The sequence below is a fragment of the Natator depressus genome, chromosome 11 (genome assembly GCF_965152275.1).
Source record: "Natator depressus isolate rNatDep1 chromosome 11, rNatDep2.hap1, whole genome shotgun sequence".
Classification (NCBI taxonomy): Eukaryota; Metazoa; Chordata; order Testudines; family Cheloniidae; genus Natator; species Natator depressus.
The window spans coordinates 62763682-62783837 of record NC_134244.1 but is presented as its reverse complement, the minus strand read 5'-3'; the positions used below and the strand labels follow the sequence as shown (position 1 = coordinate 62783837).

The following is a 20156-nucleotide window of genomic DNA, read 5'->3' as shown; positions in this document are numbered from 1 at the left end:
GACTAAGATTAAACATAAAGGCAATTTATGTTTCTAAGACTCAGCTTGACCCGCAGTTCAAATATCCAGTTATTTTTCATTGTTCTCCCACCCCCTTTCAAAAAGGGAAACAAGCGTTCGCTTACCATCTGTTTGGGACTTGCTCAGGAAAATTGTGCTTGCTCTGGGGTGGTCAGATGGATTTGATTCCAAGGCTAAATCTGAAAGACAAGGGACAAAGAGATGGAATTTCAGTTTGGGGTGGACAGAGAAGAAATGACCACGGAGGGGTAGTGAGGATGACTATTGATGAGGCTGAGGTGAACATTCTGAAGGCTGTCCAACTCTTGGAGAGCAGTATCAGCTTTCAAATCAAGGAGCCAGTGTTAAAATCCTGGCTTTTTAGCTTAATGTCCCAAAGAAAAATCAAGTCTACACTACCAGTTTTAAAACTATAAGCAAATGGAGGTACAATTTACAAGCCAGGTTATTTAGGGTAGAGGACAAAAAAAGAAACTAAGAAAACAGATTTTTCACTTTAGTAAAGTTTCCTTTCCCACAAAGAAAAGCTGCCCGATATGAGTAAATAGCATCAGTCCTGAGATGTGGCAAGATCTGCCACCTCTTGTTGGAGCTATCACAAGGGCTAAGAAGCGATCTCCTGTTATCCCCTACTTCAGGAATTCCCCCATCCCAGTACAGGAGATCCTATTTTATGGAAAGCAGAGTAAGCTGAAAAGGTACTTGCTGTTGTCAGATCCCTCTTGCTCACACACCCCCATTCCCAGCCAGCCAGGTTTCCATTTGGTGCTTGTTTCACCACACTATGAGGTGCCTCCTATGAGGGTGGTTCGCATCTGTTTCAAATAAGGTTTTACTTAGCCATAAGCATGCTCAAGTCTCACTTTAGTCTCAAGCTGTTTGATTTTCATCTCATCACTAGTCCTGCCTTTATAGAAGCTATGCCAGACGCACAATTCCCAGAATACCATGTGGACAAGCTAACCTGGCTTTAAAAGCCGTTTCACAAACTGGGATAAATACTTAAAAAGCAGTTTGGCTTTTAAACTACATCTCTGCCTGCACTAGTGGAAAACTAATCTCATAAAAAACTTAAACATTTCCTGATCACCTAAAATTAATCTAATTTATGAATATTTGAGACGGAAGGGGAGAACACTTAAAAATCTTACCCAGTCAGAAATGAACACGAGAGCCTGCTCCACCATTAATCTATGAAACACTGATGTAGATTAAGTAGTCAAGTAAGGAAATGTCAGAATTAAAATTGCTTTAGTTTCTTGCCATGATGAATCAAAGACATCAGAAAAGAATCTACAACTCACGTAGACAGACAGGCACAGTGCCTGGAAAAGTTGTAGTACTGAAGGGGTGTAAACATCATGCTAATATCAAACTGGCACTATGTTTATGAAAGGGGAAACAGTTGTTCTGAGGGATTCATATTGCAGAAATACCAACCTATGCCTCATGATCCAATTCATGTATGTTCTGGTGGGACTATTTAAAAAAAAAAAAAAAAAAAAAACACTACACTCTTACACCCTAAGAAACAAAATTCCTGACTATTTACATTGGTCACTCTGACAAACCCTCTTCCAACATATGCTGCATTTAGTACATAAACTATACAAACCAGGAACAAGAAGCCTAATATCTCAAAACAACGTGCTGGTGACTCCTTCAAGGGTACGAACTAACCTAAAATGCCCCATATGCTTTCCCTAGAAAAAGTGAAGGGAGATTAAACTAAAAAGAAAAGGAGTACTTGTGGCACCTTGGAGACTAACCAATTTATTTGAGCATAAGCTTCCATGAGCTACAGCTCACTTCATCGGATGCATTCAGCTCACGAAAGCTTATGCTCAAATAAATTGGTTAGTCTCTAAGGTGCCACAAGTACTCCTTTTCTTTTTGCGAATACAGACTAACACAGCTGTTACTCTGAAACCGGAGATTAAACTGTTTACACCCTTAATCCCGGTGCCACCCCCATACTAAAATGCTGATTAAATATCTAGTAGCCAAAATAATACATCTTACTATAATGTGACAGTTCGTCATGCATCTCACTTGGATTTTCCCCAGGTCCATACATACAAGCCTTCTGTACTACGTAGCATCTACCCATAATATATCTGTTCCTCGTGTGTCATGGTAAGAGCTGGTCTACACTGAAAAGTTCGGTCAATCCAGCTATGTTGTTCAGGGGTGTGAAAAATCCACATCCCTGAGTGATGTAGTTAAGCCGACCTTCTTCCATTGACCTAGCTACCACCTCTCAGGGAGGTGGATTAACTACAGTGCTGGGAGAACCCCCCTTGTTGCTGTAGTGAGTGTCTACATGGACGTGCTACAGCAGTGTGCTGCTGTAGTGTTCTAAGCGTAGACATAGTTTAAGCCAAGTTACTGATTAGGCGAATCGACTCCTCTTGAAAGAAAGGACTGAGATTCCCCAATGGCACACTACATTGGTTTCCATCCCTGGACATTTGCCAAATATCTGGCTTAAAACATCACGGATCACAGTCCAACAGTATTGTTTTGACATTAGTCCAGGATTGAACACAGCAAGTTTCACAACAGTGTAATTCTGAACCTTACTATACAAATATGGTGCATAAAGAGCTCTTCTAGCAATATGAAGGTTTGGGGGTGGTTTTTTTGTTTTTTTTTTTAATCCTTCCAGTCCTCCCACTTCAAACAGGTCATAATCAATTTAAAAAATTGACACCCCCCCTTTTTTTTAAAAACTTAAACCAAAATTTCTTGGTACAATTTTACACACACAGAGAGTTTAGTGCTCATGGTGCCCATGAAAAGCTTCCTCATAGTCCTGAACATTAGGCTATAACAATGATTTGGCAGGACCACCTCTAAAAGACAGGGTGGTTTACTCTCTACACCCATTAATTCCTTTGTTTCTATGCTCAGGATTGTCAACAAGAGTATTAATACTTCACATTAATATTTTGAGGATTTGTGTAACGGACACCTGCCCACTACGAAATGGACGAGGATCAACACATTTTATATGTGACTGTCTGGATGGCTAAGATGGTTGCTACTTTGACTGCCAGTCACTACCAACCTGGATGGGAAAAAAGCAGCAACCCAGAAGTGGAAGTGCTCTGTATCTCATTACGAGATGCCAATCCTCTCATCTACCATGCAAGTTAAATTTCATCATTAGCTAAGCAGACGGTATAGCATATCACAATTCAAACTGATGTTTATAAGTCAATGCAATACAAAGGCTGTGGGACAAGTATCACGGTTTTAAAGCATAAAGACGACAACTGGACGGACAGCTCCTTTAATGTGTCATAATGGAGCAATATCTCCGTGAAAAATGGGATGAAAAGTTTTAAGACCAAAGAGTAATGTTTCTTTTTTTTTTTTCAAGTCAGTCAAATGAGATATACCCGCTATTGCTTCTTTCATTTCTCTAAGGTTTCGTGAAAGTGGTGTTTGTCTAACTGACAAGACACTCTGTTGGGTTAAATTGACCCCCACACCACCTGCATTATTTTGGCCTCCTCTCATTCTTCTCTTCTGCCAATCTCGATAGCCTTTCATAGTATTAGATACTAGAAGGTAACATAGAAAGCTAAAAGTACTACCAGAAATACAGATACAGCCCTCTTGCTTCTAGTTACACATACTAGTAAATCACTTTGAGACAACATATTGTGCTGTCCCTGGGACAAAACCCCAGCAACACCTGATCAGGATTGCATGTGTACCAGTGCTTCTCATCCCCTGAGTAGTGTGAAAGGACTAGCAGGAATAGAAGAGCTGCATTCCTCCAAAGCTGCTGAGAATGCAAGAGAGGAAGAGATGCATTTGGTAGCTCACCACTCCAAAGCCCCTACCATCTGAGCAGCCATGGAGGATTGGTATCTATATGGCTGCATTATTCCTCCTGCACAGCGCAAGCAGGACAAAACTGGTCAGCTGTGGCAGTTTCACTTTTCTGGTACTTCCGTCTGTGTCACTGGGCAAGTGCTATAAGCAGGAGCAACAGCACAGGTGGTGAACAAAGCAGAACATAGGAAGGACATCAGGAGCAGTGAGGAAGAAGACAAGAAAGCAAGTGGAGTGCAGTGAGAGAAAAACCCATGGAAAGGGCTGATCTGCTAGTAACAATGGATTCGTGACCAAACCGAGTCCTTTATACATGGAGCATCTGTGAGCCAGAAGCCAGCACACTCAGCTTTGGAGAAGATGTGCTTGTAAGTCATTGTCTGGCTACTACTCCATGATAACTGAAAGATCATCAAACTTGACAAGTGGCCTTGCAGATGGAGGAAGTAAAGGGACAATCTTCTGAAAGAGCACAGAATTTCAGGGAGGGAAAAAAAAAAACTGAACTTCTTAGTTTTATTGGCGACCAGTCGAGCAGAAGTCAAAACACTCAAAGTCTTTCCATAATAATTTTTTTCAGTCAAGTCCACAATTTGAAGTGGAGAGGAAAAAGGAAAGCTCCCAGACAATCGTGAAATCAAATCACTGCAGCGTACATCACAACCATAGTAACTACAAAATTACTAAGATTTAATCCTGAAATCAGAAGCAAAATACACAATTTAGCAAAAAAAAGTTTTCTTCCCATTCCTTTACTTCTTGGAAAATAAAATTTATTCACCAAGTGCCTCAGTTTGTCAAATTATTGGATCACCCTGCTCAGCTAAAGTGGCATGGAACTAAAGTAGGTTTCTGATCACGCTTCATTATTCTACAACACTTTCATTTATGAGCATCTTCCTCACAATGGCTGTAGTCTGAAAGCCAAGCAAACCGTAATCTCTGCAAACACCAGTGCTGCTGTTCCATGCATCTCTTCCTGCCCCACCCCAGGGCAGATCACATGACTTCTAAAAGCAACCATCCTTTACTGGCTCACACCCGTAGTTTGCACACGTCTAATCTAGTCTCTATCGATAAAATTAAAATAATGCAGTGTATTACGTACTAATTTCCATAGTAGGCCATCTGATTATGGGGAGGTTGTGGGGTTTCTTAACTTCAGTTTGAACAGTGAAGTGAAAATGCAACAATAACTTCCCTCAGTAAAAATTTTATATGCTTAAAATATGAGGCTTGGGCTTTTATGAAAGTTACTAGAGGACTTTTCAAATTTCTTTTTAAAGGTCACTTCAGGCACCAATCCAAATTCTCCCTTCATAGTTGTTTTGATTGTTGGTAGCCTAACTGCTCAGCCTTTAACATTTTGTTTTCTAAGAGGTTAGATAAAAATGTCATTTTTAGTTTAAGATTTTTTTTTTTAATTTAGTACGAGCTGCTCAATTTCAACAGTGTAAAGGATTTACTCCTGACATGCTCTTGTCACAACTGATACTGAGCCAGATTATCTATAATGTTGCACAAAAACAGTAAAAGACTCTTATAAGAATTCCAGCAGTGGAAGGCAGTTCTGTACATCAGTATGTTTCATTAACAACTCAACAGAATTTCATTAGGCTCAAACTGGGATTTTTTTAATCTAAAAATCCTAATTTGTATCAAGCCACACTCATGATCTTATTAATTTTAGTATTCTTGCTTTACTATATGCTTGAATTTATGCTAGTAGAGTTCTCTGAGCACAGCCATCACCTTCTTTCTGATGTGGGTTTTCAGTTTATCTTCCTTACGTACACTGAAAATAGGGTTTTATTTCCCTTTTTAGATCTATTTCTATACAATATTTTTTAAAATTCTCAGTTCCATTTGTATGGATAAGGAATAAAATAATGAAACAAAAAATTACCCCAGAACCATAAAGAGAAATATAGCTGTAGTTAGAGTTCTAAGGCGACTGATGTGTATCCGAGATCTCAGCGCCAATTTCACACTAATGTTCTGCCCCACACTCCCAGCCCCACTTCCCTGTTCTTCCCAGCTCCTAAATGAAGTGCTGTCAAAGGCCTGAAGTTAGCTCCCACACCCAGTAGCAAAAAGCCTCACGGTCCCCACCCACTTCCCATTAGCCAGCTTTTTCAGCATGAAACCACTGCAGGCTCTAAGTAGGCTCTGTGATATCCATGGACGCTTACACACTCTTAGCCACCTTCCCCCTGCTGCTTCTGGACGTGAGACCTGGGCAGGGAGAAGCAAGACAAAAGCCACCTAAACAAGGCAAAAAAGGAAAGGGGCTCTCAGTGTGAGGGAGTCAGGATGGGAGGCAGACTTGAAATGCTATTTTAAAAGCTCCTCCTACTTTAAATTTTGAAGTTTATTCCACTGATTTTTCTCTTCCCATTCTTATGAACTTTTCTGCTGCTATCCGCGTCCTCTCCCCCCACCCCCTTTCTGCAGCAGGGTCAATACTTTACAGTAACAAAAAATTTTAAGTAAGCCTATGACGGGTCTATCAGTCTGTCTTTTAAAAAAAATCAAAAGGAGTAAGTCCTATTTAAGATGAGAGGAATTACAATTCTGAGTGAGATAATAAACAGAGCTCACACAATATTTGGACAAAGCAGAGAGTTGAAATTTAATCCTGAATTTCCCTTACTTTGTAAGTTTCATCAAACCAAGCTACTGTTGTATGCTCTTATTGTTGCATATTTTATCTAGCATTTCCAAAGTTACATGAAAAGCACTCTTCCTTGGAATTTTTATAGCCAGAAAAGAGTTCCACATAGCATGATCCGCAGGGCAGTAGAGCTAGTATCATAAATTAATAAAATAAGTTGCCTATCCATATGAACTACACTTGGCTTTTTATGAACTGGAACTGTAGATACAAGCCACAGACAGATTAACATATCACATAAGATTCCCTGTTTACGGAATTATTTGCAGAATTTAATGGAGGAAAAATGGAGAGGAGAACAAAAGCTGCTTTGGTTACTAGTATCATCTAAGCATAGAAGAAATAAAATGGGTACACAACACTGGCCTTTTTCTTCTTTGTGGTCAACTACCACGTGGATATAGTACATTCATGGGGAAGACATTTCAATCCACCCCCTCACTTCCACCTACCCAATGCGAACTCATCAAGTTGACCTCTGATCAGGTGTCGACTACAATAGACCCTCAGAGTTAGGAATACCTTGGAAAGGGAGGTTATTCGTAACTCTGACACGTTTAACTCTGAACAAAACATTATGGTGTTTTTTCAAAAGATTACAACTGAACATTGACTTAATACAGCTTTGAAACTTTACTGTTCAGAAGAAAAATGTTGCTTTCCCTTTTTATCCCCAGTAGTTTACGTTTAACACAGTACTATACTGTATCTGCTACTGCCTAATTGTGTACTTCCAGGTCCAAATGAGGTGTGTGGTTGATTGGTCAGTTCGTAACTCTGCTGTCCATAACATTGAGGTTCTACTGTACCTACCACCAGGAAGATGCATTTTAGGTAGTGTAGGGCATCAAGAATTGAGCCAACGTGCTGCAGGTGTGTGTGAACATGTTACACCATCTGTGATTCTGGGAAAAATAGAAGATCACAAGAGGGAGAGATTAAAGAGAAGAGCAAGAAGATCATAAGGATAAAACCCAGAACGCAAACAGGACAGCAAACCTGAATAGCACAAAATGGACAAGACAAAAAACAAAAACAAAAGAGATTGCGATTGTGTCAAGCAAAGCTGGTCTTCCACTAGCAACTTCATCTTTTACCTCAGCAGACAACTGAAGGCACCAGTTCTTTCACTACTGATCTTCACACACGAGCCACAAAATAAGACACAATATAAGCTGGTTAAGCCTTTGATGCCAGCAGTTGCCAGCATGGGGAAAAACTGACTCCTTGCATCAAAAGATATTTTTTATTTAGCTTGCAAACAATTTTACTAAGATCAAAAAGAGCAAAACACCCACACGCTTTAGGCTATCTGACATGTTATGCTAGAAAATGGAATAGTGCTTAGAAATTTGAAATGAAGATTTGCGAATAGACCATAGTTAGTCAATGTATTATTGCACTGTATATTCATCACTGAATAGATAACTAAGAAAAAACAGGAAGAGTCTTCCCAGATTATGCCTTCCTCTAGCTAGGGAACTACTTCTGCACTCCTTTGGAGAGCCTTCATCTTTTGAATGGGCCTTTGACTAGTTAGATAAATTATGCTAATACTGACAAAGGGGAAGAAAATAGGATGACAGGTTTGTCAAAGCAAGAACCAAGTACTGTGCTGTATTCTAGTAGTAAGGTTCTCATCCTAGACAGATAGACTTCACTTTTCTCTCCCCTGCACTATGTTTTTTCATTCTTTGTTAGCCCTGATCTTCATCTTAACCTTAAGTGGTTATTTCATCCCACCTGGTGCCTCTCCTGATCTTGCCTGGTTCTCTTCCCCATTCCTGGTTATCCCAGTTCTTAGTTCAACCCAGTGCTGGTTATCTCAGATCTACTTCTCATTTCTCTTCAGCTTCCTCTCTTCCCCATATATATATCCTCCAAAAGTGCTTTTAAGAAGTCAGCACTGACTTGTTTGGAATTCAGATTTGAATCATGTAGCATTTCTCACATGGATTTGATTCATGTAATGCAAGTAGTGCTATTAACGATCCTCGCTGGGACAGTGCACCATACTGTCCTCCCTAGGAGTACACAAATCAATTGATCTCAGATCACGACCGTAAGCCATGAGCCTGCAATAAATACAGAAACTTTTTAAATGACTAAATTTAATGAGTATTCATATTGAAGTCCAATGATCCACACCACCGACCACGCTCCATTGCAAACAGGTTAACAGTGCTAAGCCTCAGCTGTTAGCTGTCAAGTTCCTGTTGCCACGGAAACATTCAATTTCAGCAAAATAAAGGCAAGAGTGTTAAAGTGTGGATTTAAAGTGTAATCCCTGCTTTACTGTCGTCCTCCCAAACAGCACTTCAGAGAGAATTCTGTTCAAGCCAGAAATTGAGCAAGATGTCTCTATTGTCACTTTCAGACGCTAGTGTTACCTGTCAGCTCTGTGTTCTTCGGGAACAAGGTCACAGTATCCAGCCTGTCTGATTCATGAAGCTTCCCCCCCCGCGGCCTCTGCTTGAACCAAAGCTGATCGGAAGAAAGACTTACAAAAAGCAATGAAAAGGCAGTGGGAGACACACCTAAACCCCTCCGGACAAGGGTGACAAGGAAACTCCCCTAGCCTCATTTGCATTGAAGATGGGACAGGGAGGCATCCCTATTAGCATACAGAATGGAGAACAGAGATTCCAAGGCAAGAACCGCACTGAACTATGGGACCAGGAAAGCACTGCGTGACGGGGGACCTCTGCTCCAGATGTTAATGAACCCACACCTGCACACACCCAGCTCAGTAGTTATCAGACCAATTCTAGTAATAAATCCTTTTTTGGTATCCAAAATACTGAAGCTGCCTAATTGCATTGTGAGCTCCCTGGAAGGACCACCACCCACAGCCAGGAGTGATCAGCTCCTATTGTCTAGCCTGAACAAAACAACTTTGGTATACTCCCTTGAGCCTTCACTTGACCCATAAACAAATCTAGTGTTCTCCCTGAACCATTGTTCTTTCCCTACAAAAACCCCTGCCCATGCTCAAGTAAGTGTTCTGATGCCTGTATCCAACATCTGCATCAGTTCCACTGGAACTTCACCTTCTCCTGACTGATCATGCTGGGGGCCCTGCCTGTATCCAGCACTCCAGACCACCACCACCTGGGAACGCCGATCAATTCAAGCTTCACAGAGTGGTGAGAACTCAGCTCTCTTGCTCTCTCTAGGTATAGCCTTCTGACCCTGACTTGTGTGATCAGTTATAGTTTTCTAAACCTGACTTTTATAATCAAATTTAAGTTAGATTTAAATATTATAACTGTTTTGTTTGGCTCCCCTTGTATGGTTATTACCTGCAAATAAATAACTTTCAGGGTTAAGCTGGTTGCTGCTCTCTCCCCCGTACTGGATCCATGTGGCTGGTTTTTGGCTTCCTCATTCACTCTGCAGCAACACTCCTCGTACCTAAGCTAAAGATCCCTGCAACACCCAAAAATCCTGTGGAGTTTGCTCATCAAGTGGGTTACTACCAGAAGAACTGTGACATGAAAGTGGGGATAGGGACGTGCTGAACCTGGGACACATGAAGGTGGCAGCTTAGAAGTGCTGCTCGACCCGGCCTGCTCAGGTGAGCTCTATTCCAGTGCAGTGCCATGGCATGAGGGTGACAGCTTGGAGGTGCTCTTTGACCCAGCCTACCATCCAGGGACATATAAGGGTCAGCATGGGAGTGCTGATTAACCCGGTCCTCTCAAACGCGGTGTGTGCGCGTGTGTGAGAGTGCGTATGTGTGAGAGATTCTGGGGCTGGAAGAACCCAGCCCTGGGGAACCTCGGTCCTGCAGGATAGCTCCATTGGGAGGGAACTTGTAGAAGGGAGAAGTAGCGCTCCATGTGATAACACAACTGACACAAGCAGTATATTCTTAGAATTAGAGAACACCCGCCTCCACCCCCGAAGAGTAACCCTAATAAATGAGTGTACACCAAAGTGACGGGCAAATCTGGTAACACTAGCTGCCTGCTGCGTAATCAGTAAGTGAATGCTCTCCAAAAACCCTGAGAATAATTGACAGAAAAAAATTGTTGGGATGACCATTACTTCTGTCCCTTGAATTGTTTTAATCATTAGAGAAAGGCAAACTGGCTAATAAGTTCCAACCCAGCAGTTACTAGTACAACTGGAAGCATCCTCAACCATCACATCACTCCTTTCATAAAACCCTTTTCATGTAAGGCCTTAAATTGCTGGGGCAAACCAACCAATATCAGGAATGCTGTAAAAGTCAAAAGTATGGAACTTGTGTAGCTATAGTGGATGCTTGTATGTCTTGAGTGCCATGTGACAAAGCTAGCATCTTTCAACGTCTTGATAAATACAGGTATCTAGTACACAACAGCTACAGTTAAAGTTTGTCATTTTATAGACTGTTAAATTATACTGACACCTGCACAATCTGAACCTTTATGAGAAGCCCTCCTTCATAACGCTCATTTTTAAAATCTTGCATATTGACAGTCCTTCATGGTGTGATGTGAACCACTTCAAGATATTACTGTAACTACTGAAGTCACATTTTAAAGTTACTCACTCATTTCAGAACTTTAAAAAATACAGTTGTAGTGGTGGCCCACAGTACATCTATTTGCATGACAGTCATTCCAAATTTACCTGGGACAATTCAGTTTTGTTTTGCAGCCTCAAACAGGAACCAAATATATTCAAGACACACAATAATATTAATAGATATAGGAAACAGTCAGTGATTTATTGTAATGAAGACTAACTTACCAAAGGCAACATAAAAAATGAATTAAGAGCAATGTTGTGTGAATAACTATGCCTCTGAAAGTCTCTTATAACATGTCTAATTTGTGCCTATCACAAATTCTAGAATTATGTCCAACCTCAAGATCAAAATTTCCACAACCCCAAAGCCAATCTGTGTTAAATAGCTAATATGTTATCCTTTGATTATACAGGACTGTCATAATAGTCTGCAAACCCAGAAAATTATATGCTTCCCTTCTCCAAGGCCAATTCTGACACTGGGATGAACTCACACTTAAGCTTACCATAGCTATTCAGCACTGGATCAAAACTGAAGTGATTACGTAGTTGAGAGATTCAGACAAACACAGCCCTTATTTCTGAGCAGCTTTATTTAGTTTAGGCATTTTTGCTCAGATTACTAGAATCTTTATTAGAGAATTTAGGCCACCCACTCCCACCCAAAAAGAATTACGAGAGAAATAGTTCAGAGATTCCATAACAGTTTCTTTCAAGATTAGAATTATCCTTTTCCTAAACTGTAAATGTGACTTTTCCCATTGCCACATTACACAGCTGTCTCAGAGGAAATCTGGAAAGTTGGCTGTTCTATTTAGTTTCATTTCTATAAAAACAGCTATGCCATATGGTCCTGTGTGCAGAACCATAGATGTTAAAACGTCCTATTTCTGACAGTTTTCTCACACTCCTCTGCAACCAGTTTCTAAATGACTGCCAAAAATGTGTCCCTAAAATTCAGGAACAAGAATGGAAGACTAGTGTTAAATGTTATTGCAGGAATCCTACACACCAGGTGGCAAACATGCTGTCTCTTTCAAACTGTGTGTATTTTGCATAGTGGTGGTTGTTATAATCATGAAATGGGATGGCAAAGCTTTCTTATACAAGTCAGAAGTTGAAGATGCCAAGCAGAAAGTCATGAAATGTGAAAGATTGAGTGTAACAGCATTTGAACTGAAGTTCACACACACACACACACACACACACACACACACACACAGCAGCACCAGTAAGAGATCAGGTGATGTCTAAACAATTCCTACCACAGCATGACCCTGTCAGTTCTTCCTCGGTGGCAGGTGCAATTGAGAGATTAGAAATTAAACTGATAAGAACAGATTTAATAATTTTATTTAGATGATGTTAGAATAAAAAAAATGGTACAGAGTTTAGGCATAGAAGTTTCCGGTTATCAGGGAATAAGGTACAGATTATCAAGGGGTGCAAAACTCAGTTTAGGATCGGATGGCGTAAGGAATACATAATCTGCAATATCCCCAATTGGGGGTAAAAGGTTAACGGATCAAAGTACAGACATTGAGATATGAGGGTATGTTGTTCATATAATGGCTATGTTCAGGTGTAGAGTATAATGAGTGGATACGATGATGAGGATGGATTTACCCTCATTTGGTGAGATTTAATGTTCAGTGAGTTTATGGTTCCAGTTCATATGATCCAATGGAAAAAGTCTCTCGGTCCCTTTCTCATAGTTGATGCACGATGTCGTTCCGGCTCACACCTCCTGGTACTGTCAGTGGCCAGTGATGTATTCGATGGAGATGTCCCTGGACCATCGGATGGTGTCTGAGACCATGAAGCGCCCCATGAGCCGTGCGTAGCGTCGACCGATGCCACAGGTCCGCAGCACATGCTCGTTGCAGGGGTCCCAGGCACCCAGGGCTCCGACGATCAGGGAATCCATCTGCACCTTGTAGCCCTTCGCTCTCAGGGTGTCGGCCAGGAAGGTGTATTTTTTCAGCTTACGAGCTCGGGCTTCGCGGAAGGCCGGGATCCTGTTCTCAAAGGAGACCGTGACGTCGACGAGGATGATCTTTTTCTGGGCCTCGTCGGTGACTACCACGTCAGTACCGGGGATGGGGCAGTTCATAGCGACCTCCCCCAGGCACGGTGCGATGGGTTTCACCAGGCAGTTCTGGATGGCATTGTGGAGCAGCTGCCAGGCTCTGGAGTGAGGCTTGCAGCTGCACAGGACGTGGGGCAGGGTCTCGTTAGAGTAGCCACACTTCCTGCAACGCTTGTTTCACTACAGAATTATGTTCACAAGCACACCCAAGTTTGCTGTTCAGATTGCAGTTAAACATCTGGCATCCTTGAGCCAATGGGGAAGTAAGTGTAGAACCACAAGAGCCATGTGAAAATGGACTTTCAGTGCAACGTGTCTACTGCTGTAATTTAGCTCCCTGTGGGGCTAGTTTATAAATTGTCCTTGTCTCCCAGGGTGGTGTCACATTACACACAATCTTTGTAATTTATAATCCCCTTACCCTCCAACCCTCTTCCTCCTCCTTTCAGCTAAACAGATATTGGGAATGCAGCAACTACTGTCAGCTCCACAAAAGTTTATGAAGTCAGTTATGACTCCAAAGTTAAAGGGCTATCATCAATGTAAAAAACACTTACACCTGAAAGTGTTTTACTTACTGATATTACCACTGGCAGCTAAAATTTAAAGAAAAACTCTTCAGAGATTGCTTGTCTACAGCCAGCTTCACTGTTTTCTCTGTTGAGTTAGCCTCTCCTGCTTTAGTGGGGCTTCCACACACAGTCTAGGAGGAAAATCTTGTGAAACCACAAATTTGACAGTGAATTCCAGGTCAAACTGTAGAACTTCTAACTTTTTTTTTTAAGACACTGACCAGATTGCAAACAAACAACATCCCTCTAAGCTTGTCAGCAGTTTTCCATTCTAAGCCTTATTTCTGATCCCCCCCAACTTCCTTAAGAAAAGTTCTTTGACCTGAAATTTCGCATGTTTAGTTTCAAGCCAAAAATAAATTGTTCTAGCACACGAAGAAAACCCAGTAATCTGTGAGAATTATAAAATTTAGAAAAACCCAAAGAATCTTTGTTTCAGCTACCTCATGATCTACAGAAGACCATCTAGGGGAGAGGTGCAACACTAAAGAAAATTAAGACACGGATTACAGCACAGATCTTCAGAGTGCCTCAAAAGCAGTAACATGCCCAAACGAGAAACTGATTCAGTCTTTATCCACCCAAGGGGCAGAAGATGGTGTGCTGCATCTAGTCTCCCCGGCAGACCCCTTGCAGCCAGCCCATCGATACTGCACAGAGGTGGGTATCCACGGGCACCCATCCCAAAGAAAGCGGGGGAGGGGGGCGCCCCAATAGGGGAGAGATACATTAGGTAGCAACATCTCCCCCTCCCACCCCAGTGATGGGGGCCCCCTCCCGGACTGGGGTGAAGCAGGGTCCACCACACCGCAAGGGGCCCCCCCATCAGAAGGGCGCAACCACATGCCCGGCGCCGCTCCCCATCCCCCGGCCCGGCCCCCCCCCCGGCGCTGTGCTCCGCCCCCCCCCCCGGGCCGCTCGCGCCGCCGCTCACCATCCGGGAACTCCCGGTCGCTGATGTGCTGCAGGTGGGGGCCGCCCCCAGGATCCGAGTCCCCCGCCTCGGCCTCCGCCGCGGCCGCCGCTACCTGATAAGCGTCCGCCCGGCGCTCGGGGCCCGGCGCGGCCCCGCCGCCGCGGGCCCGGCTGAGCTTGGGGCTGGCGTCCGGCGACACGCAGCAGGTGACGGTATTCCCCATGGGGCCCGGCCGGAGCCCCCCGGCCCCGCTACGCGGCTCCCAGGCGGGGGCCGAGCCGGGCTACGGGCGGGCGCCGCGCCGCATCCCGCCACGCACCCGGCCGCTGCCTCAGCTACGGCTCATGGAGCGCGAGCGCCGGAGCCGCCACCGCCTTCCCAGGAGCCCCGGAGAAACGCCCCGCCCGTCACATGATGCCGGGCGGCCAATCCGAGGGCAAGAGCAGACTGGGGCCCGCCGTGTCGCGCGATCCGGGACGCCGCTGCTCCTCCCCCTCCCATCCTCGCCCCGCCCCCCTCAGCCCCTCCCGTCCCTGCTCCTGCTGCCCCTCCCGCACACGCCCGCCTGCGGAGCGGGGAGGGTCGGGGCCGCTGCAGGCTGACGCCTCCGCCGTGCCGGGCGGGGGCGCCTCTGCTGCCCGTGCCAGAGCCCAGCACGCCGGGCTAATCCCCGCAGCCTCCCGGGAAAGGCCCTGGGCCGGAGCGAGCCCGCGTGGGGGTGAAAGATGCGGCAGAGGGGACTGACTCAGGCCGGTCCACAGGCTTCTCTCACGGCCCCCTGAGGCGGGGCAAGTGTTACAACTCATTGTTATGCCGACTGGAGCCCCAGTGTAGACGGGATCTGAGGTGACTTGCGCCAAAGGAGCCCAGTTTACGCAATCTAGCCTCAGCCAGACTTAAAAGCCGTTCAGCTCATCCAGTTTTAATAGTTCCCTAGGGTCCATAAGTGCCTGTATTGCACAGATACACCTTGTTCTGCTCTCCCCTTCTCCCCACACGGTAGAGGTTTCATAGGAGGCAAGAAGTAGCATGCAGAGGCCCCAACCAGGGACTGGGGTTCCCTTCCCGGACGCAGTGTACATGCACAACCCAGAAAGGATGGTCCTACCGAGTTTCAAATCTACGTTCATTTTATGGAAAAATCTGTATGTTTAAAATCTTTTGAGTTTTAAACATTTTTAGTGGCAATTCATGTATTTATCCCTCAACCTCTAAACCAGGAACCTTAATTATCGTAAGTCCAACTGCATGGGAATCAGAAGAAGAGGGCTCTAAATTCATCTAAAGTCACAATTTTGACATTGTAAGATAAGGTCTACCAAGCTGCTTGGGCTAGAAACAAGTGTTGTATCCCAGTAGGGAAATGGGATTCCCATGAGAAAATCTATATGCCTTATGGTGGTGGTTTGAGAGATAAGGAACCATAAATCCATCACCAGTTCAGGACTGAATATTTCCCATCCTACTTTTAAACCAGTGTGGTTTGGAGGAGAAAACCCCTACAGTTAATGAGGGAAAAAAACCCTACCCTTCCCCAATAAATGTTGGGGGCGGGGGGTTGTTTGTTTTTTGTAAATAGCAGCTATCTGACAGCTGCTCAGAGGTTTGGAATGTTAGATTACACCCTAGGGAAAATGGATTACTAGGCAAGATACCTCATGACACAGTCAAAGTTCATGATAAGTACAACCTATGCATGGCTCTGCAATGTATCACCACAAAAAAATGTATAACTCTAGATCCTGATAAGAATGAAACCACAAAAGATTGAAGAGAATAAGATTTTTGCAGGAATATATTGAAATAAAGGGCCCTAGAACACAGGCATTTATCCAAAAATTAGTGGAATTGATATCCGTTTTGTAGTAGTAATCGTAACTGAAGGTGCATCTTGCATATATGAACGTATAATTTTAGAAACAAGATATCCACCTTATGAAGAGAAGAAGTTATAAATGCTATATGACTAGAGTCCAGCTGAGTTAACAGTGTTATAAATACAGGAACCTATTGATTTATATAGTCCTAATCTTACATGTGGGCTAAACCCTCATACTGATAAATTATGTTTTTCACCTGCATGCTAGTTCTGCTAAACTTTAGTACCACCTGTGTCTGTGTAACATGTTGTTAAAGTCTAAAGGCATGTTACCCTAGAGAAATGTGTCATTTAATACAAGAGTGGTTTGGAATAGACCAGCAGTTCTCAAACGGTGGGACAGGACCCCAAAGTGAGTCGCAACCCCCTTTGAATGGAGTTGCCAGGGCTGGCTTAGACTTGCTGGGGCATGGGGCTGAAGCCAAAGCCTGAGGGCTTCAGCCCAGGGTGGCACGGCAGGGCTCAGGTTGCAGGCCCCCGACTACGGGCTGAAGCCCTTGAAATTCAGCTTTGGCCCCCATGCCTGGAGGGGTGGGGCTTGGGCTCCCCCTTCTCCCCCCGGGGCAGTGGGTCTTGGGCAGAGGCGACCCCTACCTGCCTCAGTACAAGCAACAAATCGGAGGGAATGACCCTGCCCGCCTCCCCCTATGCATCTCCCCTGGGCTTGGGTGGGCTCAGGCTTTGGTCCCCCTTCCTGGGGTCATGAAGTAATTTTTGTTGTCAGAAGGGGATCGTGGCTCAGTGAAGTTTGAGAACCCCTGGAGTAGCCTTTTAGGGCTTGTGTACACAAAACACTGAGGCTGGGTCTACACTACAGCTTACATTGGCATAATTTATGTCACTCAGGGGGGTGAATAAATCACCCTGCTTGGCGGACCACCTGAAACCTGCTCAAAGACCCATGGTTGAGAACCACTGATGTAGACAAATCATAGCCCCCGAGTAACACCTATGTTTCAATGTGGTCTTAAAGGGCACTTTGCCAAGACTGAGGTTTGGGGATGCAAAAAATCTGTTGCAGGTTAAAACACAGACAACTGAATAAGAGAGGTGAGGAACAGTGCTTAACCAGACTCCAGCCCAGCTGATCATTAGGACTCACCCTACGATAGAGTACCAGTCATAAAAGCCTGATGGATCAGTACAGCTGTATAGAGGTAGATGGGAACCAGGGTGGATAAAAATCTATGAAAATCCGATTTTTTTTTATTAAAATCAGAATTTTTTTGATAAAATGCTTTTTGAGGAAAAAAACCTATCTAAAGATAGTTTTAATTAAGATTCATTATAGCTCAAATATATCTCATCATGGAATAGGGATTATAACTTCTAATTCTTATAGTATGAATTCTATAGTATAAATTCTAATTCTATAGTATATATTCATGTAACGTTTAAGAAAAGTTTTGTAAATGAGTTCCAATAGTTCATGGATTAGGGACCCAATCTTATGGGGTTCCACAGGCTTCTGTATAGATTATTTAGGTTAATCTTTCTATCTACCCAATGGGACTCAGTGCTCAGTCTAGAAGATACCATCAGAGATGCTTAGTTTTGCAGTTCTCAGACTGTGGATTTGTGTCTCCAGAGGTAACATGCCTGTTAACTGCAAAAATGTTTTTAAGTAAATAAATAAATAAATATATAGAGGTGAGAAATAACAGACCCTATTGTCCATCTGCAAATTTGTATACAGAAAGTCAATCCCTTACCTCTCTCTAAAAGTGCAAAGTTTCAAAAAGTTCAATGAACAGAAGATTGTTGGGGGTGGAATAGATCTGACAAGGAGAAGTCTGGAGATAAATGTGAGAAGCAAGGCACATATGCTTGTTTTGTTAAAATATTATATGTTTGCTGTTGAAGAAAAAAATCCAGAATACATAACATCATTGTTTTAGTTAAATAAAACAATTTAAATGCCTGTCTGGTGATGTTCTCCTCCTAATACAGCATGGCAAGAAAATCCCCCAAATATTAATGATTAACCTGTTGAATTGGAGATAGTTCACCTCCCAATGACTTCATAAATATCTGCTTCAATTACCTTTGGTAAATGAAATAACCAAACAATCATTCATTTTCTGATATAGCTGTAAAACTAATCTGAAAAGTTTTCAAAATAAATCACTTTAAAAATGAAACCTACATCTATCTCTGAGTTGTGAAGAATCTGTATTAAGGTTATAACAACCAACAAGAATGCACTTTTATGTAGAAAACCATAATTAAATCGAGTCTTCCTGACTAGTGATTTAAATTATGATTTAAATCAAATCCACCATGATGGCCATAGGCACCGACTTCTGCTGGCGCCAGTGGGTGCTCGACCCCCTCCTCCCCTGCCCAGCCCCCTCCCACCCCTGCCCTGCCCCCATTCCAACCCCTTCCCCAAAGTCCCCGCCCCAACTCTGCCCCCTCCCTGCCCCTATGCCAACCCCTTCCCAAAATCCCCGCCCCGGCCCCATCTCTTCCCCACCTCCTCCCCTGAGCGCACCACATTCCCGCTTCTCCCCCTCCCTCCCAGAGCTTGTTATGCCGCAAAACTGCTGTTTTGTGGTGGCAAGTGCTGGTTGGAGAAGTGGGGACACGGTGCGCTCACGGGAGAAGGCGGAGGTGAGGTAAGCTGGGGAAGGGAGGCGCGGTGGGGAGCTTGTCTGCCGGTGGGTGCAGAGCACCCATAAGTTTTTCTCCATGGGTGCTCTGCACCCACCGGCAGACAAGCAAGTGGAAGTGTATGATTTACAGAACTCCCAGAGGCTGAAGTTTCTTGCTGGATTTTGAGCTTGATGCATCAGGCTGCAAAGGAGATTGATTAGGATAAACATATTCCTTCTGCAACAAGCTCTTTACAAAAGGAGCAGGATGCAAGAAGAAGAGAGACTAATCAGAAGTCAGTTTCTCTGAAAACTCTGAAAACTAATCAGAAGTCAGTTTCCTTTTACAGCCTTATTCATAAAGATCAAAGTCCAAAAGGAAACTCCAGCCCCTGGGAACCCCAAAACAGCAAACTGTGTCACATGTCAGTAACTCCAGGAGAACACCACTTTTCCTAGTATCTAGTTTAACCCTTTCCTTCCACATTCCCCAAATATGGCCACACATTATACTTCCCATCCTATAAGAAGTCATACCCAGATCTTTTTATGTCCCTTTAGGTACAGAAATGGGGGGTCTTCAGTTTGTTCCCCAAGTTTATCAAGTTAACTCTTGGGGTATGTTTATACGGTGATAAAAACCCACGACACGGCTGAAGCTGGCCCAGGTCAGCTGGCTCGGGCTCATGGGACTCGGACTGGGGGGCTAATATCGCAGTGTAGACATTCAGGCTCAGGCTGCAGCTTGGGCTCCGAGATCCCGCGATGGGGAAGGGTGAGCTGAGACTCCAGCTCGAGCTGGATCGTCTTCAATGCAGTTTTTTAGCCCTGCAGCCCAAGCCCCGTGAGCCCAAGTCAGATGACCCACCCAAGCTTTGAGTCTTGGTACTGAAAGATTTTTATTGCAGTGTTGTTTTGCCACTGGAGGCTTTGTTTCTTGATAAACCAGATCCTTCATATCATGAATCAAACTTTGTACCCTCTCCAGGACCAGCATATCCTTTTTTAATCAGTGTTTCCTTACTCAGGCCTGTGGAGAGAGACCGT

At 43.7% G+C, this 20156-nt stretch overlaps 1 protein-coding gene across 1 annotated transcript in view; it reads right to left on the bottom strand.

The window, feature by feature from the left end:
- The window catches only part of CCNYL1 (cyclin Y like 1), a 50650-nt gene extending 35791 nt beyond the window's left edge, over window positions 1-14859 (bottom strand). Inside the window, exons 1-2 of the mRNA XM_074968022.1 lie at window positions 14655-14859; window positions 126-200 (exon numbers count right to left, since the gene is read on the bottom strand). Coding sequence (XP_074824123.1) covers window positions 126-200; window positions 14655-14859 — 280 coding nt within the window. The remainder of the gene's footprint in view (window positions 1-125; window positions 201-14654) is intronic.
- Between the last annotated feature and the right edge of the window lie 5297 nt (window positions 14860-20156).